At 38.7% G+C, this 13,047-nt stretch overlaps 1 protein-coding gene across 8 annotated transcripts in view; it reads left to right on the top strand.

The window, feature by feature from the left end:
- Positions 1 to 9,137, top strand: part of SORBS2 (sorbin and SH3 domain containing 2) — a 73,644-nt gene extending 64,507 nt beyond the window's left edge. For 6 of the 8 annotated variants that reach the window (XM_012644012.1, XM_012644009.1, XM_012644015.1 and 3 more), the window contains 3 exons: positions 1,256 to 1,305; positions 5,164 to 5,270; positions 6,954 to 7,076. In XM_012644012.1, coding sequence (XP_012499466.1) covers positions 1,256 to 1,305; positions 5,164 to 5,270; positions 6,954 to 7,015 — 219 coding nt within the window. In that variant the 3' untranslated portion in view covers positions 7,016 to 7,076. Of the gene's footprint in view, positions 1 to 1,255; positions 1,306 to 5,163; positions 5,271 to 6,953 lie in introns of all 8 variants that reach the window. The other 2 variants (XM_012644010.1, XM_012644014.1) reach the window with 1 other exon arrangement.
- Positions 9,138 to 13,047: the final 3,910 nt, after the last annotated feature.

Here is a 13,047-nt window from a genome sequence, read left to right as displayed (position 1 = left end):
TGTGAGTTCCTAGTCTTATGCTAGATAGACAGCTTGGATAGAAGGGGGTAAGTAAAGAATTTAGGAAGGGGGCAGATCATAGACTCATAGACTGAAAAGAACCCCAGAGTCCCCATCCAAGCTGGGGCCAGTGTGGTTTCTACGGACAATTTGCAGGAAAAAAAAAAATTTCCGGCCTGTTGGTAATCTACACATAACTATGCAAATCCAAGAACTGGTCCTGATGTCTAAGGACATGGATCTAATAACTAATTCAGTCGTCTTCAAAAAGTCACTCATGTAATTGCCATGCAAATTCTGATTTTGTTATTTAACCATGTAGCTATCATGTAGAAGAGAGAATGCTTTTAAAATGTATTGTGAATGAATTGTATGCATTTTTCCCTAAAAGATACCATGTAGGTAATCAATATAAATTACACTGAGCGTATGTGTTCAACAAACATATTAACTTTCATTCATTGAAATTTTAATGTGGATATGTGGGATGCTAAGGCTTATCATTTCCAATATTATAAGTATCTATTACAGATACTGGTCTTGATGCTTAGTTTAAAAAGAAAGGAAACTCTTTTGAGAGTTCAGTGCACTGGGAATTTCTACCAATATTTCTCTTCTAAGGTAAAATGTTACATGTTACCTGCATATTGTTTGTTGCATTCTAAAAGTTCTCTGTTTTCTCTTTTTAAAACTGCATGTGTTTTCCCCACACTGAGAACAGAGAATGTTAATTCAAATGTAGCATGGGATGTCTGCCTATTGATATTTCCACGTGTACTGTATGTGAAAATGTCGTCTGTGAAGGAAAAGTTTAAAGAATGAATGTGGGTATTTTGCTGTTAAACTAAATGTGGTTTATTTTCTGCTTGTTTGAGAAAACGCTGGAGAATAAGGTTGTATGAAGGTGTCTATACTCCCTATTCTAGTGGTTTGCCGTCCATGTTCTTGCCGTATTCCTGGCCTTTGAAAAATCAATGGGACAAAACTCCAACTTTTCTTTAAAGCTTAAGCAGACTAGATTGTAGATGTGTTCAAAACATTTGGACATTGGTTATTTTGATTTACTTTAAAGCACCCTTCAAAATATTTTAATTATTAATCCTGCAGAAAACCCTCTATTTGGTTTTTTCCTTCCTCTTGGTTTTTTACAACAGGAAATATTCAATGTCAAGAAAAGTACCATGCCATTATCCAAATTATCTTTTAATTAGTACCAGTTTAAACATTGATTACATTGAAAATCATTTCATTTCAGCCACAGCGTCCTGTGTTTACTCATGAAAACATTCAAGGTGGGGGGGAACCGTAAGTATTCTTCTTATCTTCTAAATTCAAGACTAACCTTGACCCACAAAGTGGAAAATTGATGTACCAAAATGTAAGATGGTACAACTTGGCAAGGGAAAGAGATCAAAGTCACTACCATGAGACCTCCTAAATTAAGAGAAATTGCAATAGTCCCCATCTTTTATGACAGGATCAGAAACTAATTTTAAAAAGAAACCCATGGTTTTACAAGAAGGTTTTAATTTATGCACTAGAAAAACCTTCCAATGCTTCAGTGATTCCTAAGATTTACTCCTGACTCCTCTGCTCTGCCGGCCGTGTAACTAGTAACTACAGCTTTAAAGACACACAGAAATATTCTCGCATTGTTTTTATATCTATTTGGAGACCGTAAAGGTAGGTCTACATGTAAAAACAGACCTAAAGTGATGTTAATAACATAATTCCAAAGTGACATGCTCAGAAGGACCTTCTGAAAAATGACAATGTTAAAACACTCACTGTCACTCAGTTACGTCCAATTCCTTCCACTGCACCAGGACAATGCCTTTTTGAACTTCCTCTTCAAATTCTCTCTCCTTTCTGATAGATAAGTTAAATCAACCTGAAGGTGTCACACATTGTCTTTAAGATTCTCTTTCTGTGTGTGTCTTTTTCGGCCCCGTTTTGTCCGTGAAAGGTGTTCAGGGGTTGTGCACTTCTCCTGGCTACTGCCTGTCCTGTGAGTCAGGAGCTAGACCCTGGGAAGGTGCACTCGTGGACCTAAACCGTGCCAGGCGCGCCCCAGCACACACAGGGAGTCCCAGGCCACCGCCACACTCTGCTCACCTGGACTCTTCCTCGTGGCAGGTCCTGGCGAGTGGCCGGGTCCCTCCTCAGTCCTCACGGCCCTGAAACTTAGCGACTCTCGCTGAGCAGAGTTCAGCCAGAAAGGTGTTCTTGTTGAGGGAAAGTCTTCTGTAGTAGAAAGAACAGGTTAGAAGTAATAATGATTTAAAATGTGATTTAAAACTTAATTGGAAAACTTTAAATATGACTTGTAATTCTAAAGTCTTTGTTCTCTTATAAACACAAATGATGATAGGATCATGTCACAAAAAATAAATTCCAGGGCGATTTAGGTTTATTGCATCACCAGCATTTTATATTAAACAGCTCTGAAGGAGTTTATGAATGCAAGCGTGTGTTCTATCACACCGTTTTGTGTGATGTGGAGTTAACACATCCTGCATGGTCATTTGGTTGTTAAGAAACCACAGAGGCCACAGGTGGGAGGGAGACACATTTTCAAAGTCCTGCTTTGGACATTGCAGAAACATTCTTTGTTAAGTTTCTATTTGATTACAGCCTGAATTCGTGGGATTACAGGGTGTCGCTTAATCTCTTTGTTTTAAAAAACAGAATAGGTTTTGTGTGAAAGAAGGAACATAATGTTATGTCACTACAATTCAGAGTTTCGGTGAAATCAGTTCTGGAAAAAGGTGCAAGTTGTAGAGAGGGTTTCTAGTTTGGCTTAGCATTTCCTCCTGGAAAGACAGATTTCTTTTTGAGGCGTCCTGACCCCACCGCCATCATTCATCTCACCACCACATCTTTCAAAACAGCATTTTTAATTGCAATTCGACTACATTTCCTGTCGTGCAACACTGATTTTGAAAGCCAGCAGAGGTAGGAGGATTTCCGGAGGGTTTATGTTTCCATAAAACTCCTTTTTGTTTTTTGTTAGAGTTTTTTTTTTTTTTTTTGGTGGACTAATTAAATCAGAATGGTAAGTAAATTTAGACAAATATGCTGGCTTTCGTCATACAAAAATAAAGTGTGAGTCCGTGCCAATTTTGGTTTCTCAACTCTTGGGACCTTTAGATTCTTCAAGCAGCTGGGGTTTGTGGTCTTTAAGGAGGCCCTGTCCCCACAAGTGGCTGGAGAGGTGCCCGGGTGAAGGGTGATGGCTGAAGCCTGAGAAACTCAATCAGAGAATCAGTTGTCCTGAAGTGAGAGGTGCTGTGTATATCCATCGAAATAGCAGCCCAGGAATGACCAGCTCTCTCAAAGGTGCAATTGGAAAAGGGACCGTGTAGGAAGCTATATCCCAGCTTTCCTCCGGGATATACAAAAAATATCATCCCTTCACCCAAGCGGCTCCACGATCAAGTCCTTAACACAAACCACAGGTTAATTTGCCTACTCCTATTAAGGCTGGTACCACGCGAACATCCCCATCAGGTAATGTTTGTTTGCAACACCTCCCTGTCTCTTTCACCGCTGCTTTGGGACTCCGGCACTCTTCTGCACCCGTCCCCACGATCAGAATCCTCTCTGTCTACAATAGACCTCAGAAAGCCCATTCTCAAAAGAAGATAAGTGGCTAAAAAGGCTTACTAGAAGGACAAAGTATTAACAGGGGAAGAATCTCTACTGTGGGAATTTCAGGCTTTGGCAAAGGCCAGGGAAGACAATGTTTTCTAAGAAAGGATGTTAGGCACCCCATCTTATTAACATTGTTCCAGACTCCCCCAAAGTCAACTTTATACAAGTCCATTAATCTTAAAAAGTTCACAGAGAGGGAAGCCAGTGGATCAGTGTTTCTTATTTATGACATGATATTGGAGTACAAGCAATAGAAGAGTTTTGTTCTACCAAAATATGATATTCTGACTCAATAAAGTAATTAGAAATAAATCAGTCTCGTTCCAGAGTAGCATTTAATATTATCAACTTTTTAAAGTTGATGTAAAAAAATATAAAGCTCCCTAGAATATGGTTCTTATTTTCTTACATTAGCAGAATCACATAACTGTTATGAAAAGCAGAAGAAACAAATGCACCCATTTTTTTTTAAATCCCTCTCACAGTACTAGTATTGTTTCAGTCATATAATGAAGAAGTTTGCATGTTACGTGCATGTCAAATTCCTCCTGACCTTGTCAGCTGCTGTCATTTCTGTCCTCACTTTCCTAAATGCCAGTCTATTCATTCAAGTATATGCTACTTTATTACCACAGATTCATTACTGATCAGTGTCACCATAATATATGCTCTCAGAGAATTTGGCCAGGGAGAGTAAAGTGGTAGCATTCTATCAGTAATTAATTCTTCTTTATATAAAATTATTTTGAGAAGGAGTTTTAAAATCAAACACAATTTCCCCAGGACCCACTTTTTAAAAGGAATTTACGTCCATAATCTACGTTTGAGATTGACTCAATGTGTGTTGATAACTGTGTGTAGAATTCATCCACTCAACTTCGTAGGTGAATTGCATCAAATTTTCAAATTCTAAATCTTCAGGAAACACTAATTTAAATGGATTTAAAGAATTCATCTTGGTGAAAAATGATCATCCCTTTTATTGTGATTCCCATATAGTGATGTGGAACACATGTGTCTGAGACATGTTGTGTATCCCAATTTAGAACCATTTGAAATTTCAATTTTCAAGCCTCAATTATTTGCTTCTGATGATGGCTAGCTAAAAATGTGATTCCTTCTTGTTTTTATATAGCTGAATAATGCAAATATCACTTATTTTATATTTCTGTACTATCATGTAATGTCCGGGTGATGGACATTATATTGGACAATTAAAATGCAGGTCTGACTTAGAAATGTTAAAATATTATAATCTGATTCATGTATGTTACAAGTTTTCATGAATATTCCTCGTTGTGAGTTTCAAAATGTTATTAGAGTGGTCTAATTTCTATGAAAGTCTAAATATTGCTTATTTATTTTACATGCTTACCAGACTTTCACTACCCAATATCATATGTTGATAAAAATAGAAACATTAAGGGTAAAATGAATATTGTGCTTTCTTCTACAGTTTCACAAAGATGTAAAGATTTTTTTAAAACACGCTCGTTTGTCCCGTTTAAGGTTTCAGGCTCTGTATAACTATACTCCTAGGAACGAAGATGAGCTGGAGCTCCGAGAAAGTGACGTCATTGACGTGATGGAAAAGTGCGATGATGGGTGGTTTGTGGGTATGTGTCCATCTTTTCAGACACATTTGGCTATTTTATAATTTGCTGAGTTTGTTCACTTGCATGGTTTGCTGTGATAGTCAAGCTTTCTTTCGAATTCATAAGGCCTTTGATCTTTCATACATCCATATGCACAATGTAATCCGAAGGCTACTGCGTTTTTAATATAGTTTAGTATCTACTTCTTTGGGTGTATGTGATTTTCTGCTAGTTTTATTTCCAACTCAACGGAGAGAAGAAAATGTCTTTAAATGGCACCAACCTGAAAAGACTGAGATCTAAGAACAATAACAACAAAATTGTCCCCAGATGAGAAATATCGACGCTCTGTTCCATGGAAAATGTTAGTTATCCTCAGTGAGGATCTAATTTGAAAGGGAGCAAGATTATGTGAAAAACTCATTTACTAGGTCTGATGTAGGTGCCCTAAAAGTCCAATGACTCACCTTAGCTTTAACTTGTGATAGAAGTGGAGAGACGTTTCATTCTTCCCACTTAAAAGGAAATCCCATTCTTACCATCTTGAAAGAAGACAAGAGGTTTTCTGAGAAAACATTCATAGACAAAAGTTATCACACACTGGGACACAGAGGAAACACGTAAAAGAAAAAAAAATACAGGCACAGGAGGATGCAGAAGAGAAAAGATAAGGAAATGTGGTCTTTCTCCAGACACATCCATTAGCGGCGAAATAATGAAATAACTGAGGCCACATTGCAGACACAAGCCCCTGGTTCTACTTCCATGAATTCCCATCTAGCAGCAGAGTAAACTGGCTTACCAACCCAGGGAGCAAGGGGAACAGTCATCAAACCAAGACAGTAAGTTTCAGAGTATAAAGGAGAGAGGAAGCTTTAGAGACCCTCTTCACTTTATCTGTGCTGGAAATCCTAAAGAAGAATTTAGTGCACCAACCTTTACAAAAAGTTTCCAAGGGATGATGTTGTTTGCAACGAAAGAGAATTATGATGATGGTCATTTGTGCGTTGGGTTTAACACTCACATTAGAAATCCTGCCCAGTAATAGAACCCCACCCGAAAATGGTAGTTAAGCTTCTTTTTTTCGTTAGTGACTTTGTGAATTGTTCAAAATTTCTCTATTTTATGAGGGGCCCTGGCCTCATAAAATAGCGCTATTTTTTTTTTCCACTTACAGAATTAGAAAAGCCCAGTGCTATTTTTAAATGAGTGATGTAGCATTGAGCGTGATCTTCTATGAGATAATAAAACTGTTTTGACAGTGACAGTGTCCCTGATAATGGCTTAATGTCACGCCCGTGTCAAGGGAGCCTCTGGCCGCTGGGCAGCCCTTGCCTTAGGATTTTCCACTCCTCCTATCACCCTGCCAGCCTCCCTCCTTGCTCCTCATCCTCACTCCTCTTCTGCAGCTGCAGGCTGAGTTCTACCACCCACCTCCTCCGGAGGACCCTCCTTCCCTTTAGATTGCCAGGCTGAGGCTGAGTGTGGTTTAGCCTGACATGAGGGGGGCACATCACTTAGGCAGCAAACACTGCTTCTCCTGTCTTCCTGTCTTCCTGACGTGTCTTGTCTTCCTTCTGCTCCCAAACCCCTGGGGGTTGCTCTCTTAATGAAGCCTTGTAAATGGGACGTGCTCAAGCCCACGTATAAGAACTGATACTTCATCCTTGTTACCCTCCTTTCATTTATTGCTTCTATTTTCAGGAACCTCAAGAAGAACCAAATTCTTTGGTACTTTTCCCGGAAACTATGTCAAGAGGCTGTGAATCACTCTCCCTCCTTATTTATGCTGCATTTCAGCAACGCATCTTCATACGCTTGTCTTCATACGCTCGCCTGACACATGCCGCAGGCCTCCCGTCGCCATGCCTTATGGTTTCCAACTCGCCATCACCATCATCACCTGCCACCAAACCACCAGCAGAGTACCCGCCACCGCCGGCCTGGGGGAGATGCGCACACTGGCCTCCATGAGAAAGCGCGTAGGGCTGCTCTCTGCTCTAAACTTTGAAAAGTCGAAATGTGAGATCACAAAAAAAAAAAAAAATCATTATACTTAGATTAAAATATTTAAGGATTTAAACAAACAAACAAAAAGTCTCCAAGAGGCTCTCCAATCTCATGGTCATATTTCAACATCTCTGGAAGGTGTTCTCCCCTCAGGCAACCAGAAGATTGTGTATTAGGAAATGTGGTGGTTTGCGTTTTCACATTCTTAGCTTGGCAGTGTATTTTCCTTTCACGAGTTTGCCTAGTGTCCTGGTTTACACAATATGACAACTGTACTTCAGCTATTGTTTGCCTGCACTTATATGTTGTAATATGCACAGTGATTACAACCTCTAGGGCAAGAGTAGGAAAGTTAATTTGGATGAGTGCGATTTTGTTGATTGAATGTGAGTTTTCAAATAGGAGTCTTTTCCTGCAATTTTTTTGTACTTTTTAGAACTGCAAACAGTCAGTGAATAAGAGCCTTTGGTAATAATCATGAGAATACAAGAGGTTTAGTTAGACTACAGGGGGGAAAAAAGCTATTGTGTTGTAAAGTTGCATTGCTATTTTATATTAAAATGTAATAATTAGCATCATGAACAATGAATTCTTAGTGTTTTATTTATCTGATAAAATTTAAGTAAAAGCAGTGTTAGTGAGAGGTGCAAAGAATTATTCTAACATAGACACTTGAAAGTATCAGTAAGCAATACTAGTGGGTAAGATTTCACTGTGTGTACACATACACATTTGAGATTGTATGAAAACATATAGTCCATATGATATGTTGTACATTTTATGGAAATGTAAAAGAGTCCTACACATTATTTTATAGAAATAGAGTACAGAACCATCACAGGTATTAAGGTTGGCTTTAGCAAGGATTATGATCAATACAATTATTTTTACTATGATAATTATTTTTCTTCTATGGAACTCAGAATCCTGGCTACATTTGAAGACAGGAATATGTTGAGCCTGATTTTCCTGGTGTGTGTAAAATATTTCCTAGGAATAAATTAGGCACTTTTTAGAGACAATGTTAAATCATTCAGGTTATATTTTCTGCCCTGAAGCAGAAATTTACAAAACGATATTGGGATCTGAAAGATTTAATATGGTTAACAGTGCCTGAATTACACATACTCCGAGAACTAGCTTTGTATTTCTTATGACTTTTCATAAGAACTATTCATCTTTGGATCTTGAGCACCTTATAGACAAAACTTTTTATGGCATTTCTTCCGTGGACAGTGATTGATCTTTTCACAATGTACGTAGACTTTAGAATTTTGTACGTTATGTTTGCTCTTTCTTTTGTACAGACTAGTTGTTGAGAAAACAGGGGAATTTCCTAATTTGTCTTTATCCTGCACTTAAACTAAGCTCAAAAACACTTTCAGCAGATTATTCTTCACATATCTCACAGATCACAAGCACCTCTTGATGGTGCGATTCTGTCCGATAGCATTTATGCAAAAGTTTATGAATTTAAGAGATCTTAGAAGCCAAATTGAAATGTACATAAATACTGATTACAGAGGAAGTTCATTAGGAAGACGGTGGTAAAGAAACATCTTTGAGTAGCCTGCCTTGATCACTGTCAAGTTCACAAACAGCTTTGTATTTTAAAGGCTTTGGGTTTGAAATTAAGTCAACTGCATGCAGCTTTGCCGATATATGAATAATTCTCTCTTGATGCCATTTATGAGAAAAGACTTCAATATCTGTTGCCTGTCATATTTAAGAAAAATTACTGTTTCTACTCTCTGTATCTGATTTTAAAACGAAAAATATTCATACCTGGCTTTCAGGAAATTGACTTTGAATTCTTACAAGCAAAGGTCATTGTGTTTTTCTTGAATAGACATCTAATAAATTTCGCTTGAAAGTATACTTCGGTTTTTCTTCTTGACATTTATCCATACACAAGCTGTGTATTTCATCCCAATTTGTTAGTTAAACTAAGAGAAAATGCATTTGCTCTGTGTTCTGTTAACACACAAATGGAGAAAAAATGTATCAGCATCAACTTGAGAAATATTTTTAAACCCACTACCAAAGCTTATTTGCTAAACACTCTCTGGCTAAAAATTGCTCCTCAGCTAAAATAATATATTTTAAAATATTTCTGACTCAAAAACATCTATTTTTCCAAGGAGGAGTTAATTACGAGAAGTCTTAAGCACTTCCCCAATTCAACTATCTTAAATTTCAAAGTCTTTGCCCTCGGCAGCAGCCTCCACGCATGCCCACGAGCTTTTGGGGAAGATCAGACTGCAGGCAATTTCAGATAATGAGTTACAGTGGGCTCCCTTTCTGTCACACAATGGACAGAGCAAGCAGGCCTACTTGGATCCTTTCTCACATCCCTTAGTCCCTTCTAGCTCTGCGTTTCAACCCTTTTCTACATCTCTCTCTCAAATCCTCTCTGGTCCCCTCTGTCCCACCGGATAATTTCCACTCCATGAGTGTTCCACTAAAATGCGTTCCCTTTGTGTGAAGAATATATCCCATAATATTCTTTTGGTCCTGTTTTCATCCAAGCACTTAAAGGGAATACAATTAGATCAGTCTGAATCTGGCCATCCAGGGGTGGAGGAACAAAAGGAAGGGACCCTTTGATACTAAGGTGCCAAATTTCAATCCCTCTGTTAGCCACACCAGCAGTCCCCGACCTTTTTGGCACCAGGGACCATTTTCATGGAAGACAATTTTTCCACGGACTGGAAAGTGGGGGACGATGCTTTCAGGATGATTCAAATGCATTACATGTATTACATTTATTACACTTTATTTCTATTATTATTACATTGTAATACATAATGAAATAATTATACAACTCACCATAGGTTGGAGATCCCTGAGCTACACCATCACTAAAAACAAGCACGTTCATTTCTTACTTGATCAAAAGCAGAAAGAACCTGTTTGAGTAACTGTTTTCATAATCATTCACTGCTTGATCTCCCTTCATAGGTGGTCAGTTTATGTGGCCTGATAATTTCTCCCCACTGTTTTCCAGATTCCAGCCACTAATGGAGATATTCTTTAAAGAATCATTTGATCAAATAATACTAAGCACTATTTAAAGTTAAATAGAGCACTATTTAAAGATTTACTTATTTCATCCCCCTCTTCAGACTGCAGCCCTCTAACAGTTGTTTCTGTATCAGTTAGGATTTCAAATTATTTACTCATTATCAATGATTAGAGTCAGAGCACAAGCAGAGATTGGTATTATTAATAAGCAGACCACAGCGGGGACTGGCAAACTATGGCCTGTGGACCTGCAAATTAAGAGTGGTTTGTACAGATGAACGTTCGCAATCAGTTTGATGATAAGGAACCCTTACTCTGAACCCAAATTAAGTGAAATATTATCGCCCCAGAAAAAGAATTTCTTTCTTTTCATTAGTAGATCTACATCAGAAAAAAGCCATATTATTATGGTTATAGTCTTAATTTAATCCATAAAAATTGGTGGAAATGTGTTTTCTCTTTGTTATGTAAATATATACATTGTAGCCTTAATTTTGCTTCCTGGCCCACAAAACCTAAAATAGTTACTATCTGGCCCTTTACAGAAAAAGTATGTGACTCCTTGGGTTATGCTAATTGTCAGTAACAAACCTGGAAACTGACCAGGGGCAAAAGAACAGGGAGCATCTGTATGTACCAGGTTGTTACTTACATGTGTCTTTATCCTCACAACAAATCTAAGAGGAAATCTGCTTTGTGCCCATTTTATAGATGAGGAAGCTGAGGCTCTGAAAGATTAAATAATTTATCCATATGTATAAGGTATTATACATAATACATGATGGAAAGAGGATTTAGAATCTGGTTTTTCTATCTTCCATGCCTTTCTTCTAGACCACCCAAGCTTGGTGCTAAACACACTGTGCACTCAGAGTTAAACAGCTGCATCCAGCCACCTCTTTCCCTCTCCACCATTCTCACAAACACAGCCACCCCTCATTACAGCATCTTACGGCGCACAGGATGACAAGAAAAAGGTATATGCCCAATTCAGCACAATAGTGTTTCCCTGGGGAAAGCGAATTCTGATTCCTAAAAGTGCACAGTGACCAGTGAGAATACAATTCAGTTATTGATATGTTTTAACTGAGCATGAGCATATCCAAGAGCTGTGATTCACTAAGACACTAGAGGCTGTTGCCAGTGAGCCAGCGTGGCAGCTGGTGCTGCTCTGGGCAAGTGCTTGGCGTTGTCGAGCGTCACGGAGGTAGCAAGCCCAGCGTGCTCTAGGAACACCGTGTGCTTACCGGCCATCTTTTAAATATACAAAGCCCCAGGATACACCAGCCCTTCTCTGCTGGATGACTCACTAAGTGACCCAGAGCCTTAGCTCACTGCTAAATTCAGCCCCTCTGCAGCTCAGGAAAGTTCCATCTGAGCTCATACACATGGATGTATCCTGACCCAAAAAACTTTCAGTACAAGACAGAAATCTGCCTAGCAAATCTTCACCTGTTCATTTGGGGTTTCCTGTTTCATTCTTTTCCCTAAAATATGATGGGTGACTCAGTAGTCCCTGGGTCTTCCAAAAATAAGTGCCATCTCAAATACAACTCTTGTTACCATTAACACCACCAGTGGGCGGGTGCCAAATCTCGCATTGATACTGCAAAAAACTTGAGAATCACTTTTTTTTTTTTTTTCTCTTTTAATCCCACAATTGATAGATGCTTATTGTAGGAAAAATTAGAAAGCTATATATGAGCAAAAAGAAGAAACAGATTTACTCAGAGTCCCATTCAGGGTAAGGATTACACCTTGGAATATACCCCTCCTGAGTATTTTTCTGCACAGGTGTATTAGAGTGTTTTGGTGTGAGTTTGGTATGTAGGTAAACATGGGATTACAGTGTACTTACTCCTGAGCAGGACTCTGAAATAAAGTAAATTAATCATGTTTTTAAGTCTATTTGACATTAGCAAATTGGTCTACAAAAAGGTCTGTGAAGAGAGTGAGGAAAAGTCAAAGTCAATCCCCAAGATTCATGAAAATACAATTAATTCAAAACCCTGAGGCAAAAATTACAGAATTACCACCAAGTTGGAAAATCTAATGTTATCTGAGGAATTGGTAGAGGAAGGAAAGGAAAGATGGAGAGAGAAAAGGAAAGAATATTTATTATCTTCCTACAATAAGCCATCACATGCATTAGGCATCTTTGTAGCTAAGGGGTGGCTAAGGAAGACAGATGAAATTGAGACGTGTGAAGTGCAGAGCAGCTGGATGTCACATCCAAACCACGCTGGGGGTTAGCAAAGTGCACAAGTTTTGAATCAAACTGACAAAGCAGATAATTTATTTTGAAATTAGATATATTCCAGAAAAGTTAGTTCTAAAATATTTTTCTTTTTTTTTTTTTTGAGACAGAGTCTCACTGTGTTGCCCAGGCTAGAGTGCTGTGGCATCATCATAGCTCACAGCAACCTCAAACTCCTGGGCTCAAGGGATCCTACTGCCTCAGCCTCCCGAGTAGCTGGGACTACAGGCATGCGCCACCATGCCCGGCTAATTTTTTCTATATATTTTTAGTTGTCTGATTAATTTCTTTCTATTTTCAGTAGAGACCGGGTCTCGCTCTTGCTCAGGCTGGTTTCGAACTCCTGAGCTCAAACAAGCCGCCCGCCTCGGCCTCCCAGAGTGCTAGGATTACAGGCATGAGCCACCATGACCGGCCTAAAATATTTTTTATAATGTACTAGCACAGTGCTTCTCACCCAGGGTGGGAGGTGGGGTTTGTCACTTGGGGACATTTGGCAATGTGTGG

This window comes from Propithecus coquereli, unplaced genomic scaffold, assembly GCF_000956105.1.
Source record: "Propithecus coquereli isolate 6110/MARCELLA unplaced genomic scaffold, Pcoq_1.0 Scaffold203, whole genome shotgun sequence".
Classification (NCBI taxonomy): domain Eukaryota; kingdom Metazoa; phylum Chordata; class Mammalia; order Primates; family Indriidae; genus Propithecus; species Propithecus coquereli.
The sequence above is the reverse complement of the archived record's forward strand: the minus strand, read 5'-3'. Positions and strand labels throughout refer to the sequence as shown.